Source organism: Bradysia coprophila, unplaced genomic scaffold, assembly GCF_014529535.1.
Source record: "Bradysia coprophila strain Holo2 unplaced genomic scaffold, BU_Bcop_v1 contig_138, whole genome shotgun sequence".
In the NCBI taxonomy this organism is placed as follows: domain Eukaryota; kingdom Metazoa; phylum Arthropoda; class Insecta; order Diptera; family Sciaridae; genus Bradysia; species Bradysia coprophila.
In genome coordinates, this window is record NW_023503409.1 from 7693138 (window position 1) to 7711405 (window position 18268).

At 34.1% G+C, this 18268-nt stretch overlaps 1 protein-coding gene across 2 annotated transcripts in view; it reads left to right on the plus strand.

Annotated features, from left to right (window-relative positions):
- LOC119073866 (GTP-binding protein RAD) overlaps positions 1-18268 on the plus strand; it is an 81798-nt gene that overhangs the window by 50242 nt on the left and 13288 nt on the right. For both annotated transcript variants that reach the window (XM_037179734.1, XM_037179735.1), the window contains exon 5: positions 16612-16833. In XM_037179734.1, the coding sequence (XP_037035629.1) occupies positions 16612-16833 (222 nt within the window). The remainder of the gene's footprint in view (positions 1-16611; positions 16834-18268) is intronic.

Below are 18268 nucleotides of genomic sequence, written 5' to 3' on the forward strand. Positions count from 1 at the left end.
CAGTAATTTATTTTTGAAAATAGAAAATTTATAGAAAATGGCGAATTTATTGTCGAATAAACATTTACTTCCAATAATAAAGTATCAAATATCCAACAAAATAATTATTTACTTAATCTACATGTGGTTGATGGAACAAAATAATTTTTTTTTTAAGTTTCTAAAATTAAATTAATTTCGGTTAGGTTTTTCCAATAGACGAAAATTGTATAATTTTAAAGCGAATATGTTCAATAAATGTGTAGTTAAAGTTATAATAAAAGAAGATGTAGTGATGTAAACAATCATAAAAATTTACGAAATATTCGCAATTCGTGTGCGGTTAAATGCAAAAAAAACGACCAAAAATCAATATATTTAATGTGAATGAGATGAGAGAATATATATACAATACAATATCTGAAAAGCATTTTATTTCATATAAAAAGATCTATTTTTAAATCAACTTGCATGGAATCGGTTCGGTTTTTTTTTTCTTCTTCATTCTTTCTTCTATTTGAAACGCTTTAAATCAATACTGAAGTGTTTATTTTCATGTTTGTGATTGAATGTTGCTCAAAAACTTTGTTAGAGGAAAACATCAAAGAGTGTTTTCGTTTTTGTTGGGATGAAATATTGACAAAAGCATTCTGTGTTGGCTGGTAGTCACCATATGTGGTCGAAACTTACAATATTTGTATACGATTCGTCAAGTGGGTAGAAGCGGTAAAGTTAAAATCGTGTTATCTAATTCGTATACATGAAGCACAGCATGCATAACTTTAAGCTCGATGAACTGAACACCTCAGCTTAAGTCGTTCTCTGTAAGCTAAGAGCCGCCTGATTTCGCGAAAACCAATAGGAGATTTTCATCCTCACCCCCTCCGCGAGAGTAAATTAAATTTAATTTTCTCTTGAGTTTATTTATTAAGAATTTATGCCGACATTTATCTTGGTACAGTCTAAACAAACTTAATAACTGATTAGCCGATGTAAACTCAGACAGTACTCGTTATTAAAAAGCCTGCGAGCTAAAAAGCTAAAAAAAGCAAAACTAAAATTACTGAATGTACCTTTGTTAATCAGTGTTAGCCGGGATGTTGGACGATACAATCTACTTTATAAATTCGAATTTGTAGCTTCGATATCAATACATTTTTCATTTCCTTGCGCTAAGAAAAAACGAAACGATTAAAAGTAGTTGTCATTGGAAGCTAAAGTTAAACTTCTGTTACCGTGTCTAACACAACTGGTGTGAAGTGAATGTTTACATCTGAGGTGAACGAAGAAAATGTTTACAACTGGGGGTGTAAGAACAAAATATTTAAGTTTGAATTTAGTTTGAAAGCTGTATATTGGTCGTTTGGAAATATCAACTGCCTTGAAAAAGCAAGTAACAAATTTATTGTGAATTCGATGTTAAGCCTATGGCAACGGACATGTTACATTTTATTATGTTTTTGAGACTTCCGTTTCCATTCTATTTCAGTCTTTGTACCCAAAACTACTGTGTGAACGGTAAGCGTATCACCACAAAATCATTTTAAATCGTTTCGTTCGTTCAAAGCTCTACCAACAATGTTTCAGTACCGGACTGGCTCGAAAAAGCCCATCGGGGGCTCCATGCAACTCAATTTAAAAAGGCCCACAAATTAAAAATTCTCATAAAAAAATCCAAAAGGCCCATCGGGAATCCCCCGAATGGCCATTCCGGGCCTGCAATGTTTGGTGTAAAGTCTTTCGCTTCAATAATTTTGGAGAACATCATTGCAATCGTAACAAACTTTGTGTAAAATACTTCCAAAAATCTAATTTATATTTCCCTTCAATTCATTAAACGATTAAGCCCTTCAACGGATTTATAGTAAAAATTTACAAATTTTTTATCAATGCATCAATAAAGCCTTGACAATTTCATTAGTCAGTAATCGCACAAATCCTCCTGTAAATTATAAACACATCGGGATTTGTTTGCTAAAAAAAAAGATCGATTACGAAGATTAGGTACTTTTTAATCCTGATTATTTATACCTCTCGCTCTCCATCCAATGCACAGCAACGTTTTTGATGTTCGGCTATATTTATCATACTGTCATATTGCTTCCAATAGAATTGTGTTACATGAAAATTGAATGTAAAATCTCACGGGACGACAACCGGGAAATGTGGTGTCCATATTTAAAAAGTTTTAACAGATGTATTTCGGTGTCTATTCTATACAATAATCCGACAACACGTTCGAATTTTGTTGTAGTGTGTAGACACATGCGGAATACTTATTTGTTGGAACCTTTCTTTTTTTAGCCCCGTACGAAGTACTGGGGGCTTATAAGATTAATATGCCGTTTGTAACACGTCGAATTGGAAGCAGACAGTAAGGGCAAAGCATTTGGCTATGTTCATAGATGACGAATCAGCAATAAAAAAAATGTCCGTCCGTCCGTCCGTGACCCCTCTAGCTTGAGTAAATCACAACCTTTTTTCAAAATTCTTTTTTTTCCCGACTGGTATCGACAAAAGTAAGGTCAAGTTCGAAAATGGGCATGGTAGGGTCGGCCCCTCCAGAGCTAGGGCCCTATAGGTGTTTTTCAGTCTTTCGACGATATCTACCGAAATACGCACGCAATAGCTGCTTGTGATATATTAAATGAAAGGTATTGACGAGTAGAACAAAGTTGCTGAACATTGTTTTTGGGTAAGATGCAACGTGGGCTTGTTGGGAGGGCTCAAAGGTTGTTACTCGGCCCTAAGTGTTTTTTGCACATAAATCGAGTAAATATCATCCGATTTTGCTAGTTTTTGTTTCATTTGAGAGATAATTGAATGCCGAATAGAATGATGGCAAAAAAAGTTTTAAATTTGGGTCCTTGGACTAAGGCCGCTACTCGGCCCTTAGTGTTTTTTGCACATAAATCGAGTAAATCTCATCCGATTTTGCTACTTTTTGTTTCATTTGAGAGATAATTGAATGCCGAATAGAATGATGGCAAAAAAAGTTTCAAATTTGGGCCCTTGGACTAAGGCCGCTACTCGGCCCTAAGTGTTTTTTGCACATAAATCGAGTAAATCTCATCCGATTTTGCTAGTTTTTGTTTCATTTGAGAGGTAATTGAATACCCAATGGAAAGTTGGCAAAAAATTTTGGGTTTTTAAAATATAGTACATTTTCTACCTTGGTGTATATTTCGAGAATAACTTCGTATGTACAATTGTATATAACGAGCGCCAGCGAGTGTATATACAATTGTACATAAGAAGTGATTCGAGAAATATACACCAAGGTAGAACAATGTTTTATCTCCTGCAAGCTGATATTTCATACATTAGCGAAATAACCACAAAAATTTGGATTTAAAATTAATTAATTAAGCATGTTGTTTTAAAACGCATTCACAACAAAAAAAACATTATACAGAGAATCCTTTATTTACTTACTCACACACATATACTATCCACCTCAACATTTCGTTCAAATCACATCATTCCGACTACTCTGATTATTTGATCGATGTAGAAGTGACTAACGAACCACTACCGACACCAATTGCATCGAGTTATGTGATTTGTTGGCGTAGTGGTCAGCATGTTTGGATGATATGCTGCTGGTCCCGTGTTCGCTTCCGCCGTTCGGCGATTTTTTTTTTTTCAAATATGTAGATGGAAAGTAAATTTACCCTAGGTGGGTTATGTGTGAATTATCCAATCGTATAGGCTGTGGTTATGTATGTGTTTGTGTTTATATGCAGAAACGCGTAATGTATGAAATATCAGCTTGCAGGAGATAAATGTCGTAAATTGTTGGTTTTATTTGAAAGGTACTTCGTACGGGCTTTCGTAATTGCGCTATGTGCAATTTTAAAAATGAACAGTTTCAGTAAATTTGACAATGCCCAACTTGACTTGCATTTTGATAACAGACGCATTAGAGGGTTGTAGACGTATTAGGGTTCCGGGCTTATTAGGGCTACGGACGTATTATGGTTGCGGACGAAATAGGATTACGGGTTGTGCGGGGCTAAGTCGCAGCAAACGCTCCGACTGTTCTGATGCCTTGTTATATAAAATGACATTCCATTCGGATATATAGGGTGAGAAGAACGTACGCCAATAAGGGTTCGATCAAAGATTTCAATCGAACGTTGCAGTGCAGAGTATTTTAAAATTTAATGTTTTGCTGCCGTTTATTCACATAAAAAAATGCCTCAGTGCATGCCTTTTGTAAAAATAATTAGAAGAGTGGCTCGACGATAGTACATTTACAGGATGTCAGGCGCCGGTCAAAAGATAGTAGGGAGCGGTCAAAAAAACCATATATTAATGAAGTATCATTATTACAATCAACACTGTTATAATGTGTCCCCAGGGATGCAAAAAATATGAACTCCTAACTGAAGCAAATTGCAAACAATCCAGTAAATCATTGTACGAGTTAAAGCGAATAGGGTCAGAGCCTTAGTTGTTAATTTAAAATAAATATTTCGAATATAAATAAATCTTTGTTGATATCCGAAACACACACCTTCAACCCTTACCGAATCTTTTCCTACTGTTGCTAAAAATAAAACCGAGAAAAACACAGAGAACCTTTAACTAAATCAATATTTTGCTCTTGTGTGTTTTTTTTTATCAAAAGAAAAACAACACTAAAAGCATAAAATATTGATTTCTGTTATCACAATAACATCTCTGTCGTATATAACACCATAAAAAATGTAGCACATAGGATGTTGTATGTAGAATAATATCGAAAGCCATGAAAATTTCACCTTTTCTACGTTAGAAAATTACTAACTCAGCATTAATGTCAATTTTATGATTGTAAATTGAAATGAAATTGTTTTCAGATCATCAACACCTTATATATATTCCTGTGGGCAAATGGCTTGTAAAAGCATTTTTGTTTTCCGTATGTGGATACGTGAGGCAATAATCGATGTTTGAAAAATTTATAAGTTATGCAGCTGTGTTTTAGCAATCGCATTAGCTACTAGCTAGCAGTAGTGTGTGTATAGTGTTTATATGCATACAGTGTACAGAAAATATTAATTAACTTTATGGCGGGACATAGACCAATTATTATTAGTCTTTTAGGCTGGTCTTCTGTAATCAACATAACCATATTATTGGAACAAAGAAGTTGTTTAGCGTTCTGTTAATAGTAAAATCTATATTGAAGTAAAAGATTATCTCCATCAAAAACTTGAAATTGGTATAAACAACAGAAGCAGAATTAATAATTTTAACAACTTTTTTACTGAAGGTATTGAGGGTGAAAAAGGCTTTAACCTCGGCTTTATCACTTTTAATTTTTCCTTGAAAAACAAAATTTGAGTTAATTCTGAGAGAAGATACGTCCGAAATCATTGTCATATACAATAGACAGTTTGCGCAAGTGAGATATATATTATAAGTCAACTTATAACTTCGAAATTATAAGTTATAAGTCAGTCACTTATCAGTTATAAGTTAGGTGGTTATAAGTCATTAGTTATAAGTCGGCTACATATAAAGTGAAATTTAGAAGTTATAAGTCAGTGAGTTATAAGTTATAAGTGAATTTTCAAAATCTCTCAGAAACGTCCAAAAGTATCAAAAAAGTATGAATTCGACGTTTTTGAGAGATTTATAACTTATAACTCACTGACTTATAACTTAAAAATTTCACTTTATGTGTAGCCGACTTATAACTTACGACTTATAACCACCTAACTTATAACTGATAACTGACTGACTTATAACTTATCACTTCGAAGTTGTAAGTTGACTTATAAGTTATATGTCATTTGCGCAAACTGTCTAATACATATAATTAGCAACAGCTGGGTCTGCTTCAGTTGGAGAGGTATTACGGCTGCACTTCTATATTCTCTTCTCTATAGATTGTGGAAATTATTATCGTCACTACCGCAAAAATCAGCGATGGCACTGCACGGTTGGTTTGAAACGAGATTAAATAGGGACCGCCGACCACCAATAATTTTTTTTCATATTTATAATGAGTGATGGACAAGAACATCACACAGGAAAAAATTAGCCCGAACCCCTGAGCCGTTTCTGAGAACCAGTGGATGCGCTGCCACGAGCAGTCAGACACAGCCTGATCACAAATTTTAATGGGGATCGGTAGAGGGAACAATTCTAATATCTTCTGTGTAAAAAATATTGCTTTCGGTCATTTGCTCTCGGAGCAATAACTGTTGAAAGTCAAAATTTCACCATTTTCGAAGAGTAATATATCCCTGACAAAGTGACCGACCCAGCCCGTTAAGATTGATTCTAGACGCGGTTAGTAAGCTCTTTCGAATGACGAAAAAAAAATTGAAAAAGTACTTTTATGGTACATTTTTAGAGAAGTTACTTTTTCCGCTACCCTCGGTGAAATTTGGCCACTTCTGTACCTTTCTGGTAGCCTTGTTTCAAACTTATGTGCCCCATAATATTATAGCCTGAGGAATAAGCTTTTCAACGATACAAAACATGCCATACTTGATCCACAACAGGTACTGTTGATGATTCAGTTTTCAATCGAAGTCAGTCTACTCGAAAATCTGGAGCCCTTGAAAACGAAATTATTAAATTTCAAGATTTTTTTGAAAAGTAGTGGACTTTAATGACTCTCTGAGTCGGTACCATACATATAATTGAGTAAAAGACATTCAATTGTAATATTATCTTGAAATTTAATAATTTCGTTTTCGAGGGCTTCAGTTTTGCGAGTAGAGTGACTTCGATTGAAAAACTGAATCATCAACAGTACTTGTTGGGGATCAAGTATGGCATGTTTGGTATCGTTGAAAAGCTTATTCCTCAGGCTACAATATATAGCGAAAAATAAGTTTGAAATAAAGCTACCAGAAGGGTACAGAAATGACCGAATTTCACCGAGGGTAGCGGAAAAAATAACTTCTCTGAAAATGTAACATAGAAGAATATTTTCAAATTTTTTTTATCGTCATTCGAAAGAGCTTACTAACCGCGTCTAGAATCAATCTTAACTGGCTGGGTCGGTCACTTTGTCAGGGATATATTACTCTTCGAAAATGGTGAAATTTTGACTTTCAACAGTTATTGCTCCGAGAGCAAATGACCGAAAGCAATATTTTTTACACAGAAGATATTAGAATTGTTCCCTCTACCGATCCCTATTAAAATTTGTGATCAGGCTGTGTCTGACTGTTTGTGGTAGCGCATCCACTGGTTCTCAGAAACGGCTCAGGGGTTCGGGCTAATTTTTTCCTGTGTGATGTTCTTGTCCATCACTCATTATAAATATGAAAAAAAATTATTGGTGGTCGGCGGTCCCTATTTAATCTCGTTTCAAACCAACCGTGACTGCCTTCGGGTCGGTCTTTTGAGATACAAAATTTAAAAATCAAAATCATTTGTTAGGAAATTAAATTTTCTATCACATTGTCCATGAAAATATTGTTTGATGAAGTGACAGAAGTGACCGACATGCCGACAGCGTCAATCATTGAAAGTCCTGTGAAAGTGTTCAAATCCACAATCTATTTTCTTCCATCAAAACGTACAAAATGTGTATGTAATTTGCACAAATAATTACATTTTCTATGCACAGATTTGATGGTAGAAAATAGAGATGAGAATAGAGAAATGCAGCCGTAATTCCTCTCCTGGCTAACATTGTAATGTTTGTTGGATTTGTGTCTATCGAGATTTTGTAACCTTAGAGATAACAAAAACAATCTTTTACTTCACTTGTTTAACGATTGATTTACCTACTGTAAAAAATTAAATCAGAGTCCATTACTTATATTTGTGGTTAATCGATGGATCTACGTTTCTGAATAGTAAAAAAAAATTGCAAAGAAAATGTTTCTAAAATCGAAATTTGAAGTTTTTAAGTGTTTGGTTTCGATAAGTTCAGAAACATATAGAGACCACAAACTTACCCATAAATTCCAATTCGTAAGCTGATTTATGTGCTTAATGTGATACTTATAGAGCCTAACTCTCGACATTAACATCGAATCATAACAATAAGAATTACTTGCTTATTAAAGTGTACACAGAAACTTTCGAAGGACATGGTTTTTATCAAACACACTCTTCCAATTACAACACAATGTGATAATAGACCCTTGCCATATACCAAAAACTAATTATAACAACAGGATGTAGGATCAAATCTTAATGAGGAACTTATCAGCTAATGAAACGAAATACTTTTGGACGTGTGTGTAGATGTGTGAATTTCGTTTCGGGAAATATTTTATTTTTGCGTGCTAACCTGAGCCAAAATTTTATGGACTTTGGAACATTGAGAATGGTTCAGGGCTGATTTTTGGCATGTGCAATTTTGAAAAATTCCGAGAAATTTTTCGAAATTTTCAGAACTATAAACAATTATAATTCCCAAAAATAGACCCTGGTATGGTTGGTAGCTATGAAGATAAATATTTATATTTTTGGAAAGGATAATGTTGCATGTCTCGGAGCTGATATATTTGCAATTAGCAGTGCAATTAAAATCCACCACGTAGTTCGTATTCACTACGAGTCACCCTAGCGGAATGGAAGCTAAATTATAATACGATTCTGATTACATGTTTTTAAGGAACTACACGAACTAAACCTCTGACGAGTTTTAGTTTTATGTACATTAGTGCTGGCTGATGGCATAAATATTTATGTTTTATGGTTCTATTAAAAATGCAAAACAACAATAAAATCTACTTATACTTACATTTTCATGTTGAATTTTTCATTCATATATGAAAGTACAGAAAAGTTTATTGGAGTTCACGGGTACGATTAACCATTAATATCTATGACACCGATGTTATAGTTACCTTTTTTTGATCAGCGTACGTTACATTAGCCGCGATTGGTATGGGGTGTTCTAGCCCCCATGGTAATAATAATTTTCTATTAAGTTATTTTCCTCCACAAAATTTATTAAATTACGACAATGGCTATAAGTGATTGCCACAAAACCGATTGAAAAAAAAAACTGTAGGTAAAAATCAGGATGTTACAACAACAATAACATCGAAAAGTTCTTCAGTAAAAGCTTCTCATGAAAAACAATTAATAATTGGTAGTAGCTCCGTACAAAAATACAATGATTGATTAACACTAATACGACCATTCTGTGATGTATACCGATTACTGAAAGAAACGAAAAAAAAAACGGAAAATAAATTATTGCGTTACATACGATAAAGCAACTACGGTTCATGGATGGATTACATTATATTCGTTAAATGAATTCAACAAATGAAAGCATTCGATAATAAATGTTCGTGACTCAATAATTGTTTGGCTCACGCAACTGCCAAAATTCTGTGTACTCTACACATATCTACGTTACAGTACAAACAGCTTAAGTTCATAGAGCTCAAGCGTCATAAGTAGCCACTAAACGAAAATGTTGAACTGCATATTTTGCCTTTGGTTCAGGTTAAACAACTCTAAGTTGGATATCACTCGTTTTTTCGCTTAGGACTAGCAACAAGAGTATTAAGCAAAAATGTTGTTGAATCGATGAAATGTCCAGCGTCCACACTGACGACATTCGATATTTAAAATTCGGTAATTGGTCACGAACTATGCAAATAAAATAGATAATTAATCCATTTGCCTGAGCCGTAGATTCTATTTTTATTTCTGCGAAATTTAGTTGAATCGCATGAAGAAAGCTCTAATTTTATACTCATTAAGCACACATTCGCGTGCACTAAATTATGTATGGCATAAATGTCTTCGAATGTGATTTCTATCGAATAAAAACAGTTTCCGGTGATTGGGGGTACACTTAATATGGAAACATGTAAATGTATACATCATATACCACTTATTATGTGGTTAACTCTCCAGTTATTGAATAAATAAGCTTGCTAACCGGTCCGGTATGTGTTCACCATTTTGTGGGTTATAAAATATTACTAAAAATTATGTTTGGTCAACTACGCTGTAATCGGTTACGGGTCGCAAAGAAATTCCAAGTGTGAAGTTGCCTTTTTTTTCTATCTCGAGTTTAGTCGACTGAAACACGCATAAGCGTTAAATAACGAAATCAACTGAATATTAATTCATTTATGGAAATGAAAACAAACTCATGAACAGCATATTACCATACACACATTCTGGTTGGTTTGGTTGATTATACTTGATTTTATGAAACCATTTTATTTGCACACAATATATCGATTGTCATCACAGAACTGTCGATCCAATTAAGCAAATTAATAAATACAGCCGGGGTTCACGGTGGTGCATATCCGTGAAAATTTGCTATAAGGATGCATTTTACCGAAAAAATATAAAATGAAAACCAGTTGCAGATGCAATAAAAAATTGTATACAGCTTCATGGTTTGTGATATGCTGCTGCACTTGTTTATTATTTTGTTCAGCGAAACATTTTTTACTGCAATGAATCGTGTCGTCGGTAATTCATTTTTAATTGGATTTTTAGTGACAAAAGTTTATTTTATAATTACTCTTCCGGAACAAAAAGAAAATAAAAATTTCCAATTACGGTATGCATGGAGCTTTAGTAATTAAGTTCGTAAAAGATTTACATTTTCCTTGATTTTTCTCGTTTTCAAATCATTTTCATGACAATGATTTTCCATTTAGAGAAGCACAGTGCCAACGTACTGTTAGTAGTTCCAGTGATAAAATTTTTTATTTAAATTTAATACAAAGAGTCATAAGCTAAGCATTCCTATTCAATCACATTGGGTTGCAGAATAATCTTTCTCAGAAATAACTCGATTCACAGATTTGTATGACAGAAATTGCGTTATAAATAAAATTGAAAGGTGCGCTAGGCCATATTAAAAGACAAAGAAATCGAAAGCATTCCTCATAAATCTTTCAGATTTTTTTCATCGTGATGATGTCAGATTAATCTAATAAAGTGTAGTTTGGAGTTGTGGCAGTAGAATTGATTTTTTCTCTCAGTATTCCATATTCCTTTGTATAAAGAGATCACCACGTGACGTTACTTGTAAAGAGTCACGAAAGTGTGGTAAAAAGAAATTAATTTTTCTGCAAAATGGAAATTGTTTTCCATCAGAACGAAATGTGAAACACTTTACGCTTCAACGAGAATATTATAACATGAAAATTGAATGAAGTTTGTGCTTTCCTTTTTCTTTTTTTTTCTACATCCGTTTGTTTCATTTCCATTTTTCTCGATAAATTTTAAATGTTTTCGATCTTCCATTTTTCAGTGAAGTGGAAGTTAAGTTCTTAACATTTTGAATGAACCTGAACCTATTATTAATAATAAATTTCTGATAGACAAATAGACAGAGAGTCGACGTGCATATCAGTCAGTACTAAAGGCTTCGGTTTGATACATGTATGTCATACTGCTACACTATACTTAAGACGAAAAATGTTTGCCCAACAACTTTTATTTTATGTCGGAGGTCCTTAAAATCAAAGAAATCAAAAATCCACTCGAATACCACTTTTTAGAAGTCATACGGGCACTAATTGGTGCCTATAGTAGAAATTCGAATAAAAAGTACGAATTGGTGCCCAGAGGATTTTTTAGAATTGGTATTGGTGTTCACCCATCGTCATCGAGCTCTGTACACTGGACTTTTATGTACAAATTTAGACGTATCACTTATACCAGTGAAGCAATCGGTCATTTTTCTCTCTTTTACGCGAAAAAAGAGAGAAAAAGAAAATTATTCAACTGGGCTCGATGGGTGACACGTCAAAATGTGTATATAAAAGTCCAGTTGACTAGGAACAAACCTGTTAATTTAACTGAGCTCAATGGGGCAATGTTTTTGACATTCTCGTTTTACATACTGTACTAATGCTTACTTTCCTCTTACCAAAAAAGTACTCCGTGTGAGAGACAAAATTGAATTTTTTCAATTTTTCCTTTGTTTATTTGACAGCTTGCTCTCACTTTTTGTTTAGTGGAATGGACACTTAAGTCACTTAACTAGATTAAAGGAATTGAGAGAAAAATGTGGTGAAATTGGTCAGTCATAAAATTGAAAATGTGAGCCCCTCTATGAATTATTTCAGTGAGAATGTCCAAGTTATTGGACCAGTTAACTTATTACTATTCATAACAGCAACATTTCAGTTACTTTAAATGTTTTGTATTTCGAATATTCAGTTTGTTGCGATGCAAGGACCAACAAAATCTCATTCAATTACACCAACTTTCTCGCGACTAAATTACTGCTGCAGAATGTTAATGAGTGCAGACGTAATCCGAAAACGTAATGTCACACAGTGTTTTAAAGTTCAAACAACTCTAATGCATGTTTTCAGCGTGCAATATATCCGTTACATCCATGTCGTACGTACACACTATAATAACATATATAATAAGTGTTTCGAATCGAATCTATTATTAACGACAAAGTTATTTTAGGGACAGATGAAGCGAGATTCCTTGTACGCTTTTGCACTTTGAAGAACAGTTTAAAATCTAATTATAGTACTTGCTGTGTTTAGAAAACATTTTCATCTAGATATACATTTCTGCTCGATATACCGAAATCTCATTTTGAAATTATTTATTTGTTTCTTGTTTGTTTGTTTGTCTGTTTCTCACTTCGAGAAATTTGTCAATATTTGCTTCATGCCAGTGTAGAAATAATTTCGAGCCATTTGATGCTAACTTTAATCATCAACGTTAAATGTTTTCTTTGAGCGAGAGTAATTTTAATTTCCGAAATGAAACTTCTTTTTAGTTCATTCCGAAAACGTTTCTCAATAATAAAAGATCTCTAAAAAGCATAGGACATCAAACTGCCAATTAAGAGGCTCCGAGCGAACAGTTTTGATGCGAACCGTCAACTGTGGCGAAATGCATAATTTCTTTGGACTAATATAGGGTACAGAGTTTGACTTCGTTGACATAGTATAGCTTGTGCGAGCTTAAAGTTTGTACTAGGTGGTACATAGTGTTAACGTCACAATAACATTCACGCACAAATGAGATGCAGTCAAAGTTCCCGGAGATTGCAAATTTCTTGCATGTTATGCACTATTTTAAGCAAAACGTCGATGTTTTGACATTGTTATGATAACCACGGAAGAGTAAAATAAACCAGTGTCCGTTAGAGATGAAAGGTCAAAATAAACTTGTTCTGCGTTAAAAGCTCGAATGAACTTGTTTTCCGTTTAGTAGCGCCCCTTTGATCGTGTTTTCAATCAATCTGATTTAAAAAAAGATCTGATTTTATAAAAAGAAAATTCGTCACAAGCTGAAGTAAAAGGACAGATCAACGTCGAATTGAATGAAATTGGATGAAAGAATGGCGAAACGAGCGAAGAATGGAAATAAGGTATGTCTAAAAGCAGTTCCAACTTAAATATGCTCCCATGCTTCAGAAGTTGAATAAAAGTGACAGAAAAAGAGAATTGTTTTTTATTGATCTTTAAAAAATGTCGGCTGTTTGCCTTCTGCAAACGATTGGTCAATTTTGATCGCTTTTTATTGACTGACTGGTAGGCCTATCTCGACCCGCCCGGATTATTGGTTCATAAGAGTAGTCGTCCGTCCCGAGTTTCGTGTATGTACATACAGCCCGCTGCCAACCTTGTAGAGCTAAAAAAACCCTCGGTATTGACATTGTATAAGACCAAGGCTGTATACTGTGTTGGAAGGCAGCACCATTTTTTTAGAAACTACCGTGCGCACTTTTCCATTTTAATTTTTGTAGAGCTACATTTGTCGATGTGATTAATTTCGGTGCGTATATGACTGACCGTATGATAGGACATCAAACAATAAGATGCAAATACTATCGGTGAAAGACTTTTGTGCTTGTTCCCTTGACTGAAAGTCATGGGTCTTACGGATGATAAACACTCTAAAATGTTTATCACACAATGTTCACTACTTTGATTGAAAATACATGAATGTATGACCAAAATCCTTAAATACAGAAAATGTTTGTCACGCTTTGTTCATTCATTGATGATAGCACGATAACTTGAGCAATTCTCAGCGGATTTCCAATTTTTTTTTTTTATTCTACGAGAAATGAAATTCCTGAGGTTAAGTTCGAAGATGGGCTAAAACGGACGGGGGATCTTTGTGATATTCCCAGAAGAATTTTCGTTTCGACGCTTGAAAACAAGATAACTCAATTAATTTGGAACGGATTTCCAAAAACGTTTTTTTAATCGATGACGACTGAAATTTCTGAGGCTAGGTTCGTTAATGGAAAGTATTGGAGTAGCAATCTAGAAGGTATTTTGAAAGAATTTTTTTGAGTGATTTCGTTGTAGTTGTTTGTATTTAAAAAAAATGAATGAGTGTGTGCTCTGCGGCCAGAGCGAAGCGAGGGCTGTAATCCACACGAAATTCAAAATGGAAAGTGCAGAGTTCTTTCTAACGTAGCGTCATTTTCATACAATGAAGCGTTGGAATGTATTTTTCGGTTCACTTTTTCATCGAATCGTTCACTTAAAATTCAAATTTTAGGCACAGTTACGGCGTGAATATGATTCATATTTTATGACTTGCGATCGTTTGACTTAGCTCGCCTTGTTTATTCTAAAAATTTGTTATGAATAAAATAAAATTTATAAAAAAAATAAGTCAGGGTGGAGATTCTCGTAATTTCGTAACTTTAAGAATTCGTAACCTGACAGTTTTTATGGGAGTTTATTCACGCGACTGTCAAGCTACGAATGTTTATGGTTACGACCGCATGAGAATTGATTTTTATGATATTTTTGTAACAATCGCAAACATCTATTGATCGAGAAAATTAAACAGTTAAGGGATCTGACGGCCTAGCAGATTTATGTATACTTAAATATGTTTCTTCAATTTTTGGTAGTGCGTCTAAGCTGTGCTCTCGAAGCCTCTTAAATTAATTTTCTGATTGAAGGTGAACCAGCTCAAACACAACATTAATATTTAGCGAAACACTATCTGCCGTTCGAACAAAAGGTCCCTTGAAGCTGTCGCTTCCTTTTCTCTTCCTTTTTTCTTTTGTTCAACAATCCGGACCATTTATCGATTTTTTTTTGCTCAACCGAATACACACCATGTGGAAAACTGGAGATAATCTTTCGAATTCGACAATTTTATTTGTTTTGTTCCGCAACAAAATGCCAGCGCAGATACTTGGAACTTGGAAGACAATGTATAGTTTACAATATTGCGGGAAAATGTGGTTCGTAATGTTTTCCAAAAGAAAGTTTTGAATACAAAATGTATGTAATTACGGCGTTGTTGTATAGTCACGAAAACATCGCTGAAAGGGAGTACACTTTAACAAAGTTATTTACGGTGCAAGTTGAGTTGCAAAACAATAGAGCACATAACATTGTATAACATAGACATATATACGGCTGCTTCTAATTATCTGATAAACGTTCGATATAACAAGTACGGCGAAACACTATAGCGCTCATTAATTCTGTCACTCATTAGCTAATAAAGTGTGGGGTACGGTAACAAACTTTAATTTTATTTATGTGGGAAAAGTATGGCGAAAATATTCATTTCATCTTTCTCTTGTTGGTAAATTAAATCTTTTCCAAACTTGCCTAACGTTCGGTTAATGTAGGAGGCGTTTAAACATTCATCTCTCGTGGTTACAAACTTTATATTCATGTACTTTGAAGCCTCGACACTCACAAACAATATCTTAATTTTCCGTTTACACTTTTTGTTGTTTTGGTTGTAAATCTCTAAACAAATGTACGTACGCGTTATGGAGATAGTCAAGTTCACGTGTAAGACAAACTTCTAGATTATTATTTAAATGTCTCAACTGTTTGAAATAGTAGTTGAGAGTATGTTTGTCAGAAGTTTTCCGTAAGGGTTACGTTTCGTCCGCATTGATAGAGTCGGACGATGCAGCGTTTTCCACAGATGATAGGAATTTCGGTGAAGACTTGGAATGATCACTCTTATTGCGATGGCATTACGTTCATATTTTATTCATTTATGGACATCCATTTAAGCACGTTATCGCTTTATTTCCTCGAATTAAATCTAAATAGGTACTTGAGTGTGAAGTATTTTTTTTTGTACAAACACCGCATCCCACATAAATTGAATAACATTGAAAATTTACAATGTTTCCTCTCTTTACGTCTTTTTTTCTTTCTTCTTTCTGAACCATAGGCTGCCGATGTTCAATGTTAAACAAGAATGAAGAATTCCTATAATGTATAAGGGTAATGATGGTTTTTGATGGATACAATATTGCTTTGGCGGAAGTCGTTTCATTTTTTTGTCTTCAGTCGAATAAAAGGAATTTCATCTAAAGTTAATAATTCAGTCATGAATTTACCAAATAAAAAGGAAGCTACAAAAATCTTTTGTTTGTTTGGTCGGATTGTACAGTCATATACTATATATATACGAATACTTCTGTTTTTTACGTGCCCACGTTATTGGCGCTTCTCTATAATATTGCGATGTGTAATTCAATTTTTAAAATCTCAAGTTATTGTACAAATTAAATTGAATTTCCTGAAAATGACAGTGAATTGAATGGTCTTTCGTTCGATTTTCTTTTTTGAAGAAAAGAGCTTATTTGAATCGTTATTTGCGATTGTGATTTATGTTCCTTTGAATATTTATTTAACTCAATGCAAATATTTGTATGCAACGGCTCACCATCTTTCCTTTCTCTCTCTTCAATATTTTTAGGGGTTATAAACCGTGGTGATTCATTTCGGCGACGACGGTCTCGATCGAATAGCTTGGCACCGACCAGCCCCATGTCATATCAAGCACCTGCCGAAGTTGCAACACGAAACGGACCAGTTGATTCATATCGTGTTTTTATGCTAGGAGCGCCGGAGGTGGGAAAAAATGCATTGATTTCACAATTTCAAACATCCGAGTGTATCAATGCCTACGAAGGGCCTGGTAAGTATATTAGCTAGTAAAATAGTGTATTAATCCCGTGTCAGTGTTTCACTTCGACCATTACCTTGGATAATTGTATCACCTCCAATCAGGGCCTATTATTTGGGAATTAATTCCCGAAATTCCCAAAATTCCCAAATATTCCCAAATATTCCCAAATATTCTCAAATATTCCCAAACATTCCCAAAAATTCCCAAATATTGAACTGAAGTGAAGAAGTCGTCTGTAGAGACGCAGATGTCTTTTCACTCAGGAACTACCCTTTAAATATTTGAACGATCAGTGGATATTATCCTTATAAACTTTTTAATACACAAAATGACCTGTTTTAAGCCGATGGAGGAACCCCAAAAGATTTAAGTGTTAAGTGCAATGAAAATAACACTTTGTTCATAAGGAATATGCATTGACATTGCTTATCACGTCAAGCACATTACGTCCGAGGTTCCAAATTTTTGGGAATATTTGGAAATATTTGAGAATATTTGGGAATATTTGGGAATTTTTGGGAATATTTAGAAATATTTGAGAATTTTTGGGAATATTTGGGAATATTTGGGAATTTTTGGGAATATTTGGGAATATTTGGAAATATTTGGGAATTTTTGGGAATTTTTGGGAATATTTGGGAATATTTGGGAAGTAGAAGATTGAAGAAATGTATGCGATAGAAAATACCTGCTGTAATGTCGCTGTATATTCCTAAGTCACTCGTGAACAGCTACTCTTAGCTTTCTTTTGAATTTCGACTGACCGAAATCAGCGTTTTTTTCCCAGGACTTTCTTATATACTATCACTACATATAAGAAAGTTCCGAAAAAAATGGGGCTGATTTCGGTCAGTCGAAATTCAAAAAAACTCTAAAAAAAACTTCTGATGGATGTCATTAAATGTCAGTGGCATTTAGACACGACTCATAAAGCCTGGTTTATAACAATACAAAAAAAGAAACCTAACATTTTGGTAGAATATATTCAAAAGGATTAATTTTTTGGAATTAATTCCTAAATATTCCCAAAAATTCCCAAATATTTCCAAAAATTCCCAAATATTCCCAAAATTCCCAAATATTCTCAAATATTCCCAAAATTCCCAAATATTCCCAAAATTCCCAAATATTCCCAAATATTCTCAAATATTCCCAAATATTCTCAAATATTCCCAAATATTCCCAAAATAGATTCCCAAATAATAGGCCCTGCCTCCAATAGATTTTAATTAGAATTGAACGGATCACGAAATGTTCAACCGTGAAAACGGATACACTGTGTTATGAATCGTCGGACATATCCAGCATGAAATGTTGCTCATGTAACAGTTGTTAGATCCAATAGTTCAAATTATTCGTGCTAACGGGTACACTACCAGAAGATGAAAAAAACGACTTGATACGGTGTTCAATATTCAAAACTTGCATTTACCTATCTCCTAAA